The 17,643-nt window shown below is 45.9% G+C and overlaps 2 protein-coding genes across 4 annotated transcripts in view; one reads left to right on the plus strand and one right to left on the minus strand.

Annotated features, from left to right (window-relative positions):
* RGL1 (ral guanine nucleotide dissociation stimulator like 1) overlaps window positions 1-17,643 on the plus strand; it is a 75,837-nt gene that overhangs the window by 53,133 nt on the left and 5,061 nt on the right. Inside the window, exons 6-15 of one of the 3 annotated variants that reach the window (XM_075422693.1) lie at window positions 1,263-1,387; window positions 2,132-2,347; window positions 6,176-6,279; window positions 6,606-6,690; window positions 8,828-8,917; window positions 10,760-10,846; window positions 12,041-12,073; window positions 13,544-13,665; window positions 14,233-14,322; window positions 16,293-16,479. In XM_075422693.1, the coding sequence (XP_075278808.1) occupies window positions 1,263-1,387; window positions 2,132-2,347; window positions 6,176-6,279; window positions 6,606-6,690; window positions 8,828-8,917; window positions 10,760-10,846; window positions 12,041-12,073; window positions 13,544-13,665; window positions 14,233-14,322; window positions 16,293-16,479 (1,139 nt within the window). The remainder of the gene's footprint in view (window positions 1-1,262; window positions 1,388-2,131; window positions 2,348-6,175; window positions 6,280-6,605; window positions 6,691-8,827; window positions 8,918-10,759; window positions 10,847-12,040; window positions 12,074-13,543; window positions 13,666-14,232; window positions 14,323-16,292; window positions 16,480-17,643) is intronic. The other 2 variants (XM_075422694.1, XM_075422695.1) reach the window with 2 other exon arrangements.
* The window catches only part of LOC142361597 (procollagen galactosyltransferase 2), a 57,560-nt gene continuing 54,216 nt past the window's right edge, over window positions 14,300-17,643 (minus strand). Inside the window, exon 14 of the transcript XR_012764224.1 lies at window positions 14,300-15,168. The gene's annotated coding sequence lies outside the window, so the exon portion shown is untranslated. The remainder of the gene's footprint in view (window positions 15,169-17,643) is intronic.

The raw sequence follows: 17,643 nt of genomic DNA on the forward strand, positions 1-17,643 counted from the left end.
ATGTGAAACAAGGACATATTTCTTTGTGTTTTAATGCGAGTTTGTTCCCAGCCTGTGGGAGCCAAAAGGTGACATGGGAACAGCTGTGAAATCCCTTCCCTTCTGCACTGGCCCGGGGTCCCTCGATGGGGACAGGTCTCCTCTCACCTCTTCACTGCTGCCCAGTGCAAGAAGCAGCATTCAGCTGGATGCTGTAGGTGCTCACTGTAGTCCCTTTTCCAGGAAATATTCCCAGGGAGGGAAGGTGAAGGGTGCTGGAATAAACTCTACGAGGATGGTGAGGGGACTGGAGCATCTCTCCTATGAGGAAAGGCTGAGGGAGCTGGGCTTGTTCAGCCTGGAGAGGAGAAGGCGCAGAGAGGACCTTAGAAATGCTTATGAATATCTCAAAGGTTGGTGTCAGGAGGACGGGGCCAGACTCTTTTCAGTTGTGCCCAGCGACAGGACAAGGGGCAACGGGCACAAACTGCAGCAGAGGAAGTTCCAGCTGAACACGAGGAAGAACTTCTTCCCTCTGAGGGTGACGGAGTCCTGGCCCAGGCTGCCCAGGGAGGTTGTGGAGTCTCCTTCTCTGGAGATATTCAAGCCCCGCCTGGACGTGGTCCTGTGCAGCCTGCTGTGGGTGACCCTGCTTCGGCAGGGGGTTGGGCTGGGTGACCCACAGAGGTCCCTGCCAGCCCTGAACATTCTGTGATTCTGTGTGATTCTGTAATACAGTCCATGTAGCCCTGTGAAGGAACATACGGTGCCAAGAAAATCTGATACCTCCTTTTATTTCCACACATGGGAGATGAAATTTGGATGCAAGAGCATTCCTAATGCAATGTTTTGGGGATATACTTGCAGTCTCATCCCTTTGCAGTTTGATATTTTTTGCCCCAGATTATAAAATGCATAAATACTGAAAAGTAGATTAACAAAATTCTGCAATGATAATAAAGAATTTTTGTTGGGGTGGTGGTTGTGTTTTTCAGACGAATGGTTAGCAAATGGGTTGTCACTTCTCAGCTAAGAGACTCCAAACAGCTCAATTCTCTCTAGTTCTCTGTTTCTTCCACCTTTTTCTTTGCCAGTTTTATCTTCTGGTCATCATCTTTCTCACTAAAATATGCAGCACAGTAGGGCCATTACATCAGGCAGGACCCTTTGGATGTTCTGCTTTAAAATACACAGTGATGTTTTAAAATAAGCAAACATCGATCTGCTTTGATTCACTGTTTTACTGTATAAATTTACTAAGTTGTGTTTTCCATCCTGGACAGATGGGTTCCATAGCACTTTCCCCTCTAACTTATGTGATGAAGAGGAACTGGAGATCAGCAGTCCAGAAGAATTCTCTTCTTTCCCAGAGGACCTTGTGGCAGAGCAGTTGACATACATGGATGCAGTATGTAGAGTATATGTACTACTTGAAATGCTAGGCGATGTGGTGCTGGGCTTCTAAATATTTTTTTTTTTAAGTTATGTCAATAGAAGTACAGTGTTCCAGAACAGGTCTGTTGTTGGGATGCAGAACACAGCTCTGCTTGGTTATCCAAGCTTGCTTTGTTCATTGGGCTTTTTCCTTCAGTCATTCTGAATGTTGGCTTTCTTTTTAAAAAAGAAAAAAAATAATTGTGAATGTGTACTCTGTGGCCTTTTTTTGCAAGGTTTAACATTTGACACCGGAGCAATAGCACATTTCGACTATGTTGCTTCCTGGCCTAAAGATGTACAGGTACTCTTAACTGTAGCGCTCTGGTTTGGTTTGGCTGTATCAATCTCCTTCAAAATATCGTTATATAAATGATATAATTAATTTAATTATATCATTTATATTTAAATTATATATAAAATTATGCATATAAATTAATAATTATATATAAAAGTTATATCATTTTCCCTTGGCCACACAACTGATATGCAGGCATCTCTTATTTTCCCAGGACTATTTAGCTGCCAGTTCTTTGAGGGCATCAAGCCTGTAAAGACTATGCCGAAGTGTGTATTTTAAACTAAGCGAAAACAAATATTTACCTTTTAGTACAATATTAGCTTTAATCCAATTTGTACTGCAAAAATGCATTTCTTTTCATGGACAACAGAGATCTAGGAGAATCCTGCTGACTTATGCACCTCTCTTTCACTCTAGCAACTCTTCAAGAAAGTTGTACCCTACCACTGCTTGGGAAGCATCTGGTCTCAAAGGGATAAGAAAGAAAACCAGCACCTGGTACCTACCATCAGAGCCACCATCTCTCAGTTCAATGCCATTACCAAATGTGTTATCAGCACTATCCTGGAGAGCAAAGAACTCAAAGCACAGCAAAGAGCCAAGATCATTGAGAAGTGGATTTATATTGCACATGTAAAGCATTAATTCTAGACTGTTTAATGGTTCTTGTGCGGGAGTTGGGAGGGGAGAAAAAGGGGGTTGCATGTATTGCTCCCAGGCCAGTGAACATCTTACCTCTAAGTCTTTCTATTTCTGACGGATTTACTTTGTAATAGCAGATAAAGTATTGCCCTTCCTCTCCTTAGCTCCTTCCCCGCCATGGAAATGTGATTGATGCTTGTCTCTTCACAGGGTTGGGAGTGCTAATTAATGGGTGAGGCAGATACTGTGTCTTGCAGATGGGGAGTGCCATGTACTTGATAATGTAACATTTACGGTGAGATAGGTGTAAATTCAACCAGTTTGCTTCCCTAGGAAGGAAATACTGCTTATATCAGCGAAAGAAGTGAAGGAATGGTTGATATCATCCAAAGGTTAGACTTGTTTTCAGAGGAAAGTTTACCCAGAATGGAGCAGGACGGACTGGCAGTGGGTACAGCCAGAATAAGCTTTGCGCTCACCTGCTTTTGGCCATTCATGTTCGGTCAGTGAGCATCGTGCTCCCTCTCCTCTGTCTGTGAACACCACGAGACCTGACATCAGGTGTGGTGGAAGACAGCACAACTGTTTTCATACATTTTTATATATCTGCGTGTATATATGAAAGTAAAGTATATACAAATTTTAAAGTAAGCGCAGCAAAGCTAGCTAACTTCTAGGAAGTAGTAGCCTCTTTAACACGGAAAAAAATGAAATTTTAGTTTGTACTCTCTTGTTTTGAAAAAATCTTGAGGCTGAAAAGTCGTTTGCCTACTGAGTTATTCACAGTTTACATTAGGTACACAAAACAGATGGTTTGGAGGGGTTGAGAGCTGCAAGCAGTAACCAGCAAAACTAAGTAGAGTTACAGTACAGTACCAGTCTCCTTGTCCTCTTACCTTTCTGCTTTATCGTTGTCTCATAGGTTTATTCAATGCCTTTTTACTCTTTGCTTCAATTCCTTTGTCTTGTAGCAGATCAGGCGTTTCTTAATCTTTGCATGACAGGGTTTTGCATGCCTTCTTTACATAACGCTGGTTTGTTAATTTCTTAGATTTTATCTTTAATATTTTACTGCAGTCTTTTTAACCCCCCTTCAGAGCACTGGGCAGCTGGCACTAAACTAGATCTCTCTTTTGAAGAGAACATTAAAGCACTTTCATACGGACGTGCATTGACTCTCGTTTTAGGAATCACATGGATACTTTCCGAGCTATACAAAATAAGCAGTCATAAAAAGCTTAAGCCAGACAGAGGCTTTCCAACCTTGACGCTGCACCTCCTGCGCTTCCAGAGGCAGCATGGTCAGTCCCAGCACCTGAACGTCCGCAACTGCGTGGTTCAGGCAACTGGTATGGGGAAGCAGTTTTCCACCTCTCTTTTGGCACGTACATCGACTCGTTTCTGTTATCATCTGACGGCTGCTTTACAGCCCGTGTGAACAGATTAGGAAGTTCGATTCCTATTTTCTGTATGCAGATCTTTGAGTTGCAGAGGGTACCCGCTAAAGGGGCCTTTATGGGGCAGACGGGGCTGCAGCCTGGACGAGCAAGTACGAAGCCGATTCCTGCTCATCACGGGGCAGCAGGGAGGCCCGGGGAAGCCAGGACAGGCACCACTCTCATCATACTTGTTCTGTGGATGGAGAACTTTGTTCTCCACCTCTGTTGATTCATTGCTTCTCCCTTTAGTTAGCTCATACATACAATTAAATACTCCAGTCCTAGCTAAGCACATGAAAAATGCATGTGCACGCTCTGCAAAATAATTGCACATGTAGAACAGCTAGCTGCATATTTACTTAGCTGCCCACTTCTGAAGAAAATTTCTTGCTTTGTGCATGCAAATGAGTGTTTTGAATAGTCAGATGCCTGAATTAGAAAATAATCCACTCATTAAAGTGCAGTCATTCACTGACAGCTAACTCTGTAACTTAGCAGCATGGAGTTCCACATTTGTTATCTCTTTGTGACTTTTGGATCCAGTTTCTTGGTTTGCAAGATAAACTGAATACTTTTTCTAACTGCCAGCCCTCTCTGCTCCACCTAGATCTAAAGTTCCTGAGCAGAAGTAGCCAATTTCACTCACACAATATTTTCTTTAAAAATAAAAAGTAAAAATGAAATCGTTAATTTCCTGTTATGCTTAATTTTTTTATATCAGAGTTGCTTCTGCACAGGGTTCTTTCTGGTTTTCTCCTTGTGAAGGACACAGCATGAAACAAAGCATTCAAAGCAGTCTTAAAAAGTCGTCTTATATACAAATGAAAGCTTGCTAAAGTTTAGTCTGCAGTCAGTTAAATCACTGAGAACACAAAATCCAATACTGAATTCCTAATGGGCTCTAAAATATGCAACATGCAATTAAGTCAAGATGGTTCCAAATTGGATCTTGCAGTCCAAACTCTGGTTGTATTTGAAAAAAAGAAATGCTAAGAATTTGTGCCTCTAAATCCACGCTCTCCCCAGCCTGAATTTCAAGTTGAACATAAAGAAAGAAGGGTCACGTTCTCAAATGTGTCAATGTCTGAAGGAGAGCTGTTCTGTGGCTTCTTTGGCCCCAGACCACGCAAGAATAGCCTTCAGGTCTTGTGTGTCCTGGAATACCTCCTGGTATCCATCTAGCCTAACTGCCAACCTGCTTCAAGCGCTGTCTGCCCCGTCAGTCTTCCAAGCCACACTCTGTGAAACGTGACCCCAAGCTGCACATGTTTCTAGGTAAAGAAGTGGGAGCAAATGTACTTGCCTTAGTTGTTCAGCCAATTTTAATGCAACTCCTGAACTGAGCTGCTGATATATTCAGGTCTGGCTTCTGTTTATGCTAAGGTTGCTTTACATCTGTTCAGTCCTACAAAGGAGATAAACGATGTCTATTTTCACTGTAAGGATCCTTAACATAATCAGCGTTATTCGTGTAATAATCAGCCCCATAAACATTTGCAGAAGCGGAATTGTAGTTTGAATACCTTCTCATCTGCATGCAACAGTCAAATTGGCATGTGTTTTGTCTGCTCAATTTGCGTGTACAGACACCTGTTGGAGAGCTTGGGCTTGCAAGAGTGTCTTCAAGTCTGTGGTGCCCGTGCTCTGGTTCATGAGCCACCAACAGATTGACAGGAGGTCCTTGAAAAGTCACAGGCCACACTTTCCCCCTCCTCCTTGCTTCCATCTGCTTTGCCAGGAATTTGTGCTATTTTTCAGGGAATTAAGTTTTTCAGTATCCTTTTCCGTCAAAGCTTTTGCCGCGGAGAAGCTGCGTAAGAAATGCCTATGAACCAGTCTCCCTGTTAGGATTTGATCCCAGCTCTAGAGAAGCTGGGAAGGTCTTTCTCTTTAACAGTGTGCATATACTTGAATAACAGGTTATTCCTTTGAATGTCTGTATTTTTAATTGGCACTTAGATGATTGAGGGTTTACATTTGAAATACCACATAGAAAGAGGCAAAGCCTGGTTTTTCCCCTAAGGGGTAAAAGGGTTTGGTAACTATAAAGACCTTTTAAGAAGAGTAACATTTGTGCTTTTTAGCCTGCCTTCATGGACTCGGTTGCACTTTTATTTGTACTAGCAGATCTGGAAGCTGTAACACTGCAACACTGCCACAAATACATGAAAGTGGGGCTAACAAGATAGAAGTGCCAAAGCCCATCAAGTGTTTCATGGCTGAAGGGGGGAGCGATGTTTTTGATCCTCAATATTTGTACAGCTGCCTGCTTAGCAGTGAGAATGCATAGCAAGCGTGACACCGGTCAAACAGAAGAGCACTAACATATTCATAATGCTGACATTTAATGCTCCTGTATTTCTAACCGCTCCTTTCACAGGAATGTAGGATCCTGAAGAATTTTTCCTCCTTGAGGGCCATCATTTCAGCCCTGCAGTCCAACTCCATCTATTGGCTAAAGAAGACCTGGGTGTGTGTTCCAAAGTAAGCCTGTTGTTCTGTTCCTTTATACCCATCTATCCACTTTCTCACAAAAATCTCAGACCCTGCAGTGGGATTAAAAGCCCTGCTCAGGCTCTCCATGCCTATGGCATTTCTTTGTGATGCTGTCAAGTAAGGCCTGACTTTACTGGGAGCGTCAGAAGATCCTGGGAAGGTTTCCGGTGGATGTACCGCATCTCATCGGATGCATTTTGTTGGTGTTATCTTTTATATGCCCAACTGTTCATGATTCATGAGAAAAGGTAGTAATCTGATCTGATTTAGAGTGCTTAGTAATAACCCCTATGATTTAATCTTCTCCTGTACAGGGATATAATGCTGATGTTCGAAGAGCTGTCTGATATCTTCTCAGACCACGACAATTATTTGACAAGCAGGGAGCTGCTAATGAAGGTGAGAATTCACTTGAGTTGCAAGGCTTGTGACCCAATCAAAGCTGAGATTAGCCCTTTTTCTAACCAGCTGCCAAAGCTCATCTCCCCCTGAACTACTGTACGAGGTGGTTTTATTGCTCCTCAGAGAACCTACACTAGCATATATAGTCACATATTAGCGCTTTGGATTTATATACTGCTCTGTATAGAGCGATGAACCGCTAGCTGGGGCACCCTCTGAGCAGACCTGGAAAGGCTCAGGTTTGCACCGATGAGCGCAGAGCATCTCCAAACAAGATTCTCAACTGGGTTGCACCACTGTAGTGCTTTTGACTTCACTGGAACAATGCCACTTAGGTTCAGCTGAGGAATTAAACCAAGATGTTTATCCAACTATCTCGTACCTTTCTTGGAACTCGAAAACAGGGCTGGGAATTTCAAAGGAACAGGCTTCCTGCTCTGTGTGTGGTCAGATGGACAACAAAGCAGGCTCTGTCTGAAACAGTTTGACCTGTGCGCTCTCCTGAGCGAACCCCAACAAGCTCCGGAGCTTGAAAGGAGCGAGGAAGAATAGCAGGGAAAGGTTACATTCTGTAGAAACTAAGGAATGTTTGTGGCCATTTTTTCTGTTTATATAAAAAAGTTTCTACAAACTGGCTAACCAGTTTACTTTTTGGCAGTTCTATCCAGTCAGTCTGGCGTTTGTACCTCACCTTGGTGTCTGTTTTGCTCTGGAATGATGGGATGAACACATTCAAACCTGTCAGTCTGTTTTGTTTATCATCCATTTATCAACATCTGTGGCTAAATTTTAAAGCAGGTGAGACAATAATAAGCACAGAGGGAATATGTTTGTTTAGAGCAGCTTATTTAAGTAAATATTAAAAAGAGAAAACAACTCATTCTGAGCCTGGACCTTCTGGCTCCCAGCAAATCACTCTCTCCAGCTGCCGTAAGTAGATCTGCAAAACATTTTGAAAGCAGCGAGCGGAGAAAAATTCCGCAGAATAGCTAGAACCTCTCTCCTACTTCTCGGACCATTTTGTAACGATTGGAGGATTACTGTCCACTGAATCCTCAAAGTTTTTGTTTTCTGTCGCTATAAATAGTCTCTCGAGGGAAGCCGTGTTTGACCTTGCCGATCAACCCTGCAAATGTAAGTGCAGTGCAGACACAATGCCATACAAAACAGGCTGGCCGGCGTGGATGGGGACCACTGTGTTCTCTCCTCCCCAAACAACGGCTCTGCTGCGAGCCGCAGCTTTACCTTCTGTGCCTGCCTGCCAGCTGCTGTTAGAGGATCTCGAGTTTGCCTTTCAGTACCTTGAAGACATCGAGACAACAATCCTGTTTCATTTGCTCCTGCTTTTCAGCCAAGGAAGGAAACACAGCGTTTGCGTGACCTGTCCATTAACTGTGACTGAAAAAAGTTGCAACGAGAGATCTTTACAAGTGCAGACTGTTGTTTTGCGCCTCTTAAAAAGCCGTTGATAATGATTCATGCCCCATCTATCCGGCCACTGGAAAAAATAACAGTAACTCCCAGCGTCCCGTATGGATCTAGGGAAATAAAGGCTGCAGATCTATTGTGAAATAGCTCACCCATTCATAGGAGAGCTTGAATTGTGGAGATGAAAACCTACCACTTCCATCTCCTGCGTGGTTTTGGATTAGTCAGGAAGCCACTGAGGGTAGTTGCTGGATCCCTGCGTTGCAGCATAGGAAAAACAACAAAGCACTACAGAAGATAGAGATGTTTACTTGTAGCAGTCCTGATCAGGAAATTAAACAGAAATCCTGCAGTCAAGAGTGTCAGGATAGAGTTCTGAGACTCACCTGGACACCTCATGTATTTCTAAGCTTCTCCGATCTGAACTCTCAGGAGGTTTTCAACAGCACTTCGCTTTGGCCAGAGTAGAGCTATTTTGTAGAAAAATTCCCTAATGGTCATCTTGTGGGATTTCGTCAAAAATTCCCAATCAGTGTAGGAGTCCCAGAAAATTAGCATGTGTGCATATATACGTGTGTACCTGCACAGGAAATATTTTCGCTGGCCTACCTTGCCTGTTTAAATGTATTTGCAATTATTTTACACCAACATAGTGGCCAGCGTACCACTTAGCTCCTCCATTAATTGCCTTTTAATTCCCTTACAGGAAGGAACATCCAAATTTGCAAATCTGGACAGCAGTGTGAAAGAAAATCAGAAAAGGACACAGAGACGACTGCAACTGCAAAAAGATATGGTATGTCTGGGGTCTTTTCCTACCCTTTTCAAACTGGTAATGTGATTAACCGTAATCGGTGAATTGCGTAGGAAGGAAAATCTAGAAAGGTATGTAACAAAGCGAGTGCGCAGTAGGTAACGCTCCTCAGTGTGCCCTCTGTCAAGCAAAACCATCACGTCGATGCTATCGATTAGCTGCTACAAAGCAAGCGAAGAGAAAGGTTTGGACTGAATTTGCAGCCAGCATGTTTGTCCCTGGATATATACGCCCAAAGCTGTATTTCCCTTACGCTGTGGATCACAGTGAGCAGGTAACGCTATGCATGTGTGTATACATACTTCTAGACGCTCCCGCACAGACATACATCTGCATACACAAACAAGTGCGAAGCGGGATTCGTGCTGCACCCAGCTCAAGCTCTATGGCCTGCGCGGAGCTGCCAAGCTGTAGCAGCTGTGGTTCTTCAGTTCTGCAATTCAGCTGTCCTCTCACTCCAGCAACACCTGAAATGCAGGAGGAAATGGATACGCAAAGCACCAGCACAGCCAGTGCGTTCAGCGACCTGATGCTGAGAACACTCCACGATTTCAGGACTCGGTGGACGTACGAGGGGGCCATGTTACGTTCCCTGGCGCCAGCCTTCCCCTGGCCCTGCAAGGGGACAACTGGGTGCATAAGGCTGCTGCTCCCGTCCCCACTTGCCTTTGCTTCCCATCCCACCCAGCTGCTGGGATGGACACTGAGCCAAGGGTCTGGCCTTAGTTTCAAGTCTTCCAGAAATTTACTAAACCGGTCATATAAAAGGGTAATAAATGATTGATGAATATAAACATGTGTTCATCGTTTTCAACCGTCTTGTTTCTGTCCTACAAGAAAGAATTCCATTAACTACTCTTGTTACCCTTTAGAGAGAAATACAGGGGAATCCACATAATTTTCATGTAGTAAAATACATAACGAAAATACATTAAAAAAATTGTCTCTAGCCAGAGCAGAAATCTCATTTACTTGTAAACAAGCTATGAAGCTTCTGACAGACCAGCTTGAAAATTGCACAGACTTCTACAGAGATTGTTTCAGAAAATGTGTCTAGTTTCCAGTCTGCTGGTGAAAATGGCTTTTGTCTCAAAGTTGGCAAGGATTTGAAAGGACAGGGGGAGAGAAATCTGGGATAGCGAGGCAAATGTGCTGAATATGGTTTTTTGTTTGACTTTTAGTTTGACTGGAAAAAAACCAGATCCTTTTGGGTGGCAGAAACAAATATTTCCTTCACAAGTGTAGAAACAGCCTGAATTGTACAATATACTGCTAGCAGTATAGAGGTTGTAGAAGGTATAAAATTTGAATAATTACTATTAAAATGCAGTGAATAGCTGGGGAAGATGGTCACTTCTTGGAGAAAAAAACCTGTGACTTGATTTGCCTTGACTGTCACACAGTACAACAACATCATTAAGTAAAAATCCGCTGGACTGAAGCAGGGAGAGAGGAACTGCTTACTCAGGCTAGCCAGGACCACTCCCCAATGCTTGCTCTGGCAGCAGGTAACCAAGGGACCCTGTCCCTGGTGCTCAGCAGGGTTTCCTGGCGACCCACTGTTAGAAATCAGTGTATGGGGGCAATACTATTCATATAAAACCGCTTGGCAGTATCTGTGAGAGCATCCCGCTCTCAGCAGAATTTTATTTCAGTTTTAGATTAGATACTGAGGATGATGTAATGAAAGAAAACGTAGTTTATAAGACCGCTGCTTGGTTAAGCAGACTACTTTTATTTAATTTTCCTGTACAGGAGTATTCTAGAATTCTAATTATTACTGTTCTCAGTTGATTAATTCGACATTGCTCTGGTCGTTTGCAGGGCGTAATGCGAGGCACGGTACCTTATCTTGGTACCTTCCTCACTGATCTCATCATGCTTGACACAGCCCTTCAGGACCATATCGAGGTAACTGGGGGCAATTTTTTTAACCCTGAATATCCTCCCTGCCACTGAGTGTGTCTGTTCCTGTATCTTCTACTGGGTTATTGTGCAGCTCTTAAAAAATAGAGGAATCTGTTTTCAGAAAAAAAAGGAGGCAACATGCAGTTTTATTAGCAACAAGAATCTTGCGTGAATTTGAGTGCAGTTATCTCAAGGGACGAGCTTAGCATTCTATTTTGCCTTGTTTTCTTAGGTAGGAAAAGATGAAGAAAGAAGCCTTTCCATTATTCTGTTTTATTTTTCTGAAAAGAACATTTTAGTGTAAAGATTTCTGTGAATAGTTGGTAAAATACACAGAATCATGAACTGAGCTCTTCAGACTGTTCACTGAAGTGCTTCACAGTATTGACTTGGACGTGTCTGAGCCCCAAAGTGATTAAAGACCTTTTTTTTTTTTTCATTTGTCTTTAGCTGAACGAGCAGGGGGAACCAATCTAGCACAAGAAGGTTAAAACGCTTGCAAGAGAGTGTGGTCCTTTAACAGAGGCTGAGGATGAGGCCAGTTCTCAGAGGTGTTTGTTTCAAAGGTTTTCAAACACCTGTGAAAGTTGGCCCTGTTAAAGCACATGCTCGAGGAGCCGTGCTGTGGGTGCCCAGCCTTTGCTGCGCTGGTACCGGCATTTCTGCTAAGAACGGGCAAATCCCCTTCTCCCTGGGCTGGTCACGGTGGCTGGTTGGTTTGGTGGTTCTTTGCTTTGCAAGCTGCCCTGCAGCAGGGCTGTGGAAGGTTGCTCCATGTCCAGTTTCTTTTTGGCAGTTTCCCTTCTGTGCATGCTTTGCATTCAGTCGGTGTCTCCGAAACTCCCTGGGAACAGCGCTGGGCTCCCAGCGCAGGCAAAGCTGAGTGTGTTTCTTGCACGCAAAATCCTGCGAGCGTTCTTCAGACCTGGTCTTGACACAGCCTTTATGGGCATTCTTGTGTTGGACTTTTCTTCTCGGGCAGATGGCCATTTGGGCCAGGAGGACAGCTACCCTTTGGAGCCTTGGGCGTATGAGAGCTGTGGCTTTTACCACATCTGGAAACGGGTATTTTTAGACTGCCCTTGCTCAGGGCAGGTCTGTGCTTTACATTAGCCTCGCTACTTCACCCTGTTTGTGATTAAATTCAACTGAGCATGTGCTCTTCTTACTCTGACCCCTTCTCCTTCCTTCCAACAGGGTGGCCTGATCAATTTTGAAAAGAGGCGAAAGGTAAATGGAATGTTCTGCGATTTTCAGTTTCCTGATGCCCTCTGTTAGAGCGTTCTCTTGGCGAGGCCGTTTCTCTTTGCTCAGGCACATACAATAGCCGCTTATTTTAATGCAGGTTTGTGAGGAAAGAATAGATCCCTAGAAGACCGTAAGCCTCTGCCAAACTGCGAGGGGTGGTGCAGGACAGAACCTACTTTTTAGATGTGTGCAACAGGGGAAGAGGAGCTGCAGGCCCCTTGCTCCCCTGGGATTTACATCTGGGGCACACACGTTCCCTCCCTTTGGTGCTCGTGGGGGTACGTTACGCCTGGATGTGCTGTGGGGTGGTGAAGAGTGAATCAGACCTGGCGGCATGAGACCTTTGCTTTCCAGAAGATGCAGTTTGCAGATGTTTTCCTTCTGCTGCAGTGAACTGTTTGTAGGTAAAAGGCTGCCGAGAGCCAGCTAGGTACCCGGCACTGAGACACACATGCTGTCAGTCTTTCAGCCTGCTCCTTGTTGGTCAGAGATAACGCTGTGCAGGAGTAAAGGCACTAGGGTTACATCTGGCTGAATGAAGTCGTGCCAAATCTCCGTTCTGGGGCCTGAAAGCAGATTCGGATTTGGCTGATGGAGCCATTTCCTTCCCTTAACTGCTCCCAGCTCTACAAACCACTTCTTGGACTTGCCTTGCGTGTGTAACTGCATGGCTCGGGACACTGACAATGAGATCTCTGTGGCCACCAGCCCAGCTTCATCCAAACCAGTGGCAAAGCTGCCCTCCGAACCGTGCTGAGCACTTGGCTCCGTCCCTGCATCCCGATTCTATAACCTGCTCTGACAGAAGGGAGGGTTAAGAAATCTTTTGGCGAAGTGTGAATGCAAGTGGAGTTACAGAAGAGCAGCGCATTCTAGTCACCCGTGTGAAGGGCAGCATTTTATGTTCCTCTGGTGCAAGTGTGAGCGCGCAACTTGCAAATCCAGGGAAGATCAGACTCCTGGCTTTCATCGCAGGCAACCCTAACTATTACCCTTGCTTGCTGCCTGAGAACCACCTAAGCAGAGCGCGTGGTTCTTCCCTCGGAGCTGGTCTGGCCAGGGTAGGGTGATCGGCAGAACTTCTGACCCTTTGCTGCCTGTGTTCCCAGAGGAACAACCAGCAGTGCTGCCGTTCGGTGGGTTTGCACCGGCGTTACGCTTCGCTCAGTACTTGGGAAAGGCTCTGTGGTGAAGCATGACGCCTTGTGTTTGCCTTCTCAGCTGTGTGTGTCTGATAAAATGTTCGCATTTCAATGCACATTATGGATGCTGGGGGGGGAAAGGCTTCGTTGTTTGAAAAACTGGTTCTGGAAACAGTCACGCAACTGAAACCGAGCTTCACATCAAACAAAGTTTGTCCTGGTTCTGTTGTTGCATGTGTTCAGTTTACGAATGACTTTGGCTTTATCTTGTTTTCTAATTAAATTCCTATTTGATTGTTTATTTTCCTAGGAATTTGAAGTAATTGCCCAAATTAAGCTCTTGCAATCTGCATGTAACAGCTATTGCATGACACCAGACCAAAAATTCATCGCGTGGTTCAGGAGACAGCGGCATTTAACTGAGGAGGAGAGGTAGGTTCTCAGTCCGGCTGGCAAAGCAGGCTTTTCTGACCCCCCAGCCACCGGCAGGTAGGTTCTGTCAGCCTTCCGCTGTCCTCTTGCAGAGCTTACCTCCACTGCTGCTCGAGGTGAGTGGAAATACGTTTGCCTTCCGCTAAACAGCTGTAGAAAACCTGTGAACGCTCAGCAGGGTTTAGTTTTGAGATGGGAAATCAGGCTTCTGACTTTGAAATATGATAGTGTGCTGTGTCTGGGCTGTCTGTCTGCCCAGACACAGGCTCAGAAGTCGACCCTAAGAGACGTCAGGATGCAGGCACTGAGCTGGTGGATGCGGGCAGCAGGTAGCTGAGGCAACGCAGAGCTCGCTGAGCGTTCACCGGGTGAATGTCTCCCGGGCGCTTGGGGTGGGCTTTGCATGGTAAAATGTGGACAGAGCTCTGTTCCTCTTTATGGGTTTGCAGCCTTCTGTGAAGTGGGAATAATTGAAGGATTCTTGCATTTCTTGAATATTGCTACTTTGAGATACATAACTAATAGTATTGTCTGTAAAAAATTAACCCCGTGGCCTCTGTTCTGCAGTTACAGCCTTTCACGTGAGGTTGAAGCAGCTGCTGACACTAGCACCACATCGCCGAAATCTCGGAAAAGCATGGTGAAGAGATTCAGCCTGTGAGTACGACAGAGCAAGGGGCGTTCAATGTGTTAACACGAGCCTGAGTCCCTCGAACGAGCGGTCCTCGTTCCGCCCGCTGACAAACCTGGCTGGGGATCCAGACCACTGCGCTGCCAGAAGGAGACACCAGCAGCTAGAAACACACACCTCTGCCCGAAGCTGTCCCTTTCCATCGTTATAACTAGTCATGAGGATTATTAATGATGAAAGAGATTAGAAATAATCGAGCCTTCCTATGGTCTTACAAAAAGGAGCAATTTTAGTGCTGGATTATAAATTCAGTATCTGTTGTGTAATAACTTCTTCGAATGCAGTAGCAAACCAGAGTAAATGAGGATATAGTCTGGCCTATTATTAGTCTAATTTGCTATACGCATGCAAAAATTCCTTGCAGGATTTTAATATGAAAATTAAGGTTAGCAAAAAGGCAATCTGTCTAACTGCCTTCAAGTCAGAGAAGGAAAAAAGTCATGGGGACTTGGTCCAATTTAGTCTCGTACCGCAAAGACTGGAACCAGAGGCGGGTGGAGAACAGGGGCACGCGGCTCAGCAGGCACGGGAAGCAACAGACTAGCAGGGATTCGGGGAGAGCTGCAGGGAATGAAAGCAGAGATCGAGGGCTGAAGTAAAAATATCTTGAAGGTGAGAAATTTGAACCTGATGGGAGAAGAGATATGAAGGCACCCCCACACACCAGTGGCATGATCAAGATGAGGGGGGAAATGATGAATTTAACAGCGCTGTCAGTGCTTCGCTCTCCTTTCCGGCTTGGTTCGGGTACCTCGTTTCCTCAGAGCAGCCAGCAGCCGTCCGCTTCGCGTCCGCGCTGTGCAGGTTAGGGTCTGAAAGAAGAACAGATGTTGTCAAGCTAGAGTTCTGAGTTCTGATGCGCAAAACAACGTGGGCAGCTGCTTGGGAAGTGTTTCGGTTAGTCCGTCCGAGTTGATACGTAGTGAGAAGGTGAGCTTTGACAATGACAGCGCCTGAACCCTCGGCAGCCTCTCGTCTGTGGCTCCCACGGCACATGCCTAAGCGCTGCGTAGGAACTGTCACTGCCGAGCACAGGCTTTATTCTCTCATTTCCGACTACATTTCATTTATTATTGTAAGGTACTGCACTGTGTTTGTCTGCACTGTGCGGTCTTTGTCTAAACAACTGTTTCATCTGCACTCTGAATGGCTGCTGCAAATTAATGCTGTAGAAAAGACTGCCATAATTCAACCCAGAAACAGGGAGTGACACCTCTCTAAATTGTTTTAAATCATTAACTGCATGCTGACATAGCATCTCATTCACCTTGCTTCTCCACTTCATATACTATACAAGTTTGTTTCCTTTGATGCTCCTTTAAATTAACCTGACCCGCATTTAGCAAGGAGTCTCGGAGAGGGAGAGCCTCTAATTTACACTTTCTTGTGATCTCCTCCTTGCGTACGCATCCATTCAGGCTCTTAGAGAGAAACTGGTCTCTGTGGCACCTGTCCCGGGTGAAAGAATTTGCAGCAGGGATGAGTTTGCCTTTTGAGGGCCTTTGCCCGGTGTATGGCCAAAGTAGGTCTTGTGCTGTCTTCTGTCAGAGGGAGCAGGGTGCGACAGCCGCGCGCGGGAGCACGTAAGGCGGAGCCTGCCGCCGTGCCTCTGGCTTGCGCTCATCCCTGAGCTTGTGAACGCGGCGGGTTTACGATCCAGCATTTCCTGGCAAGCGAGTCTGACAACGCACCAGGCCCAAGAGGGGTCTCGCTTGTGGTACCTGGGCACCGGCTGCGATTCGCAGAGGAAGCAGGTTTTGTGTTGGTGTGTAGCAAACCCTCTTCACAAACAACACAGAGGGAATGGAAACACTAGGCCGCTCCAGATAGGAAACCAAAACAATCTGTAAGATTTTTGAACCCAGCGACAGCTTTGCTGAGTCCAGCTCTGTTCTGCTTTTGCTTACAGGCCGTTATGCTTTCTTTTCCACACTAGGCTGTTTCTTAGCTCCGAGATGATGGCCCATAGCACACCCATCAAGGAGAAACCCAAATCGACTCCAGGTGGGAGCTCTGGTGAAAGCATGGACTCGGCCAGTGTTTCGTCGTGTGAGTTTAATCACTCTGAATCTGAAGACGTCTGCACCTCTCCCACAGACGCTCCTGATGAGCCTCAGAAAAAGGTACGATGGGGCCTTGCTGCCAGCACAAAGCCCGTGAGCGGCGGTCGGCACCGCAGGCAGACACTAGATGCTCGCCCAAGCCTCTTGGTCTTGCCTAGAGGATGGCTTTTAGTGGAATGGAGAGATTCCAGAAAGAAGCGTGTGAAAATGGAAGCAATCCAGCCAGGATTTTTGCACAACCCCTTCTCTGTGGCCAAGACACAAGGCAGACTGAAGTTCTCCTTCCCTGAAACCAGTTTTTCTTGTGGTTCCTGGCAGTGCTTTTGCTTAGGTGAGGGCCTGGAGAAGCACGAGGTTATGTTTTTCTCTCAGAACCTCACGGTGCTTTTTGAGAGGGATGGGGCAGGCTAGCGGCATGTCGACTTCCGAGCCCAGGGGAAGCAGGGTGAGGAGCCCGAGCATCGCGCTCGCTCGTGGCACGTGGTAGCGTGACGTTAGCAGTGACGTGGACAAGAGGATTTATATGACCCCACAAACAAAACCAAATGAGAGGAGTAAGATCAACAGCGGGTCATCTCCTCCTGGAATACCTCCGGTTCAATGAGCTACTCTGCTGCCATGTCCGTCACGCTCAGTCAGCTGGAAGGGGAGGTTCGACTCCAGCCGCCCCACGGCAAACTGAGCGGGAGGCTGCAGCCGTGAGCGTTCCTGAGGGCGTGAGGGGCCGGACGCGTGCTGTCACCTCCCGGGGAGACAAACTGCATGGGCAGGGACCCAGCAGAAGGGACCTGACCGGGGGGTCCACAGGGATGTACTTCCCCCGGCAGGCTCTTCCCTTTTGAATGAAATTGTGTCAAGCGTATCACTGAAGCCCTTTTTAGGGATGTTTTGCTGAAAAGTGGGGGTTTAGCTTATGGATATTTTAGATTAAGTTGTACTAAATGTCCTTGAACCAAATGAAGCACGAGGTGCCAGGTACTGGCATCCATATAACTACATCATTTAAACGATGGACAGGCTGGAAAGTTGGGCAGAGAGGAAACTGATGAGGTACAACAAGGGCAAGTGCAGGGTCCTGCACCTGGGGAGGAACAACCCCATGCACCAGTACAGGCTGGGGCGGACCTGCTGGAGAGCAGCTCTGTGGAGAGGGACCTGGGTGTCCTGGTGGACGACAGGTTGACCATGAGCCAGCAGCGTGCCCTGGTTGCCAAGAAAGCTAAT

The sequence above is a fragment of the Opisthocomus hoazin genome, chromosome 6 (genome assembly GCF_030867145.1).
Source record: "Opisthocomus hoazin isolate bOpiHoa1 chromosome 6, bOpiHoa1.hap1, whole genome shotgun sequence".
NCBI classification, from domain to species: Eukaryota; Metazoa; Chordata; class Aves; order Opisthocomiformes; family Opisthocomidae; genus Opisthocomus; species Opisthocomus hoazin.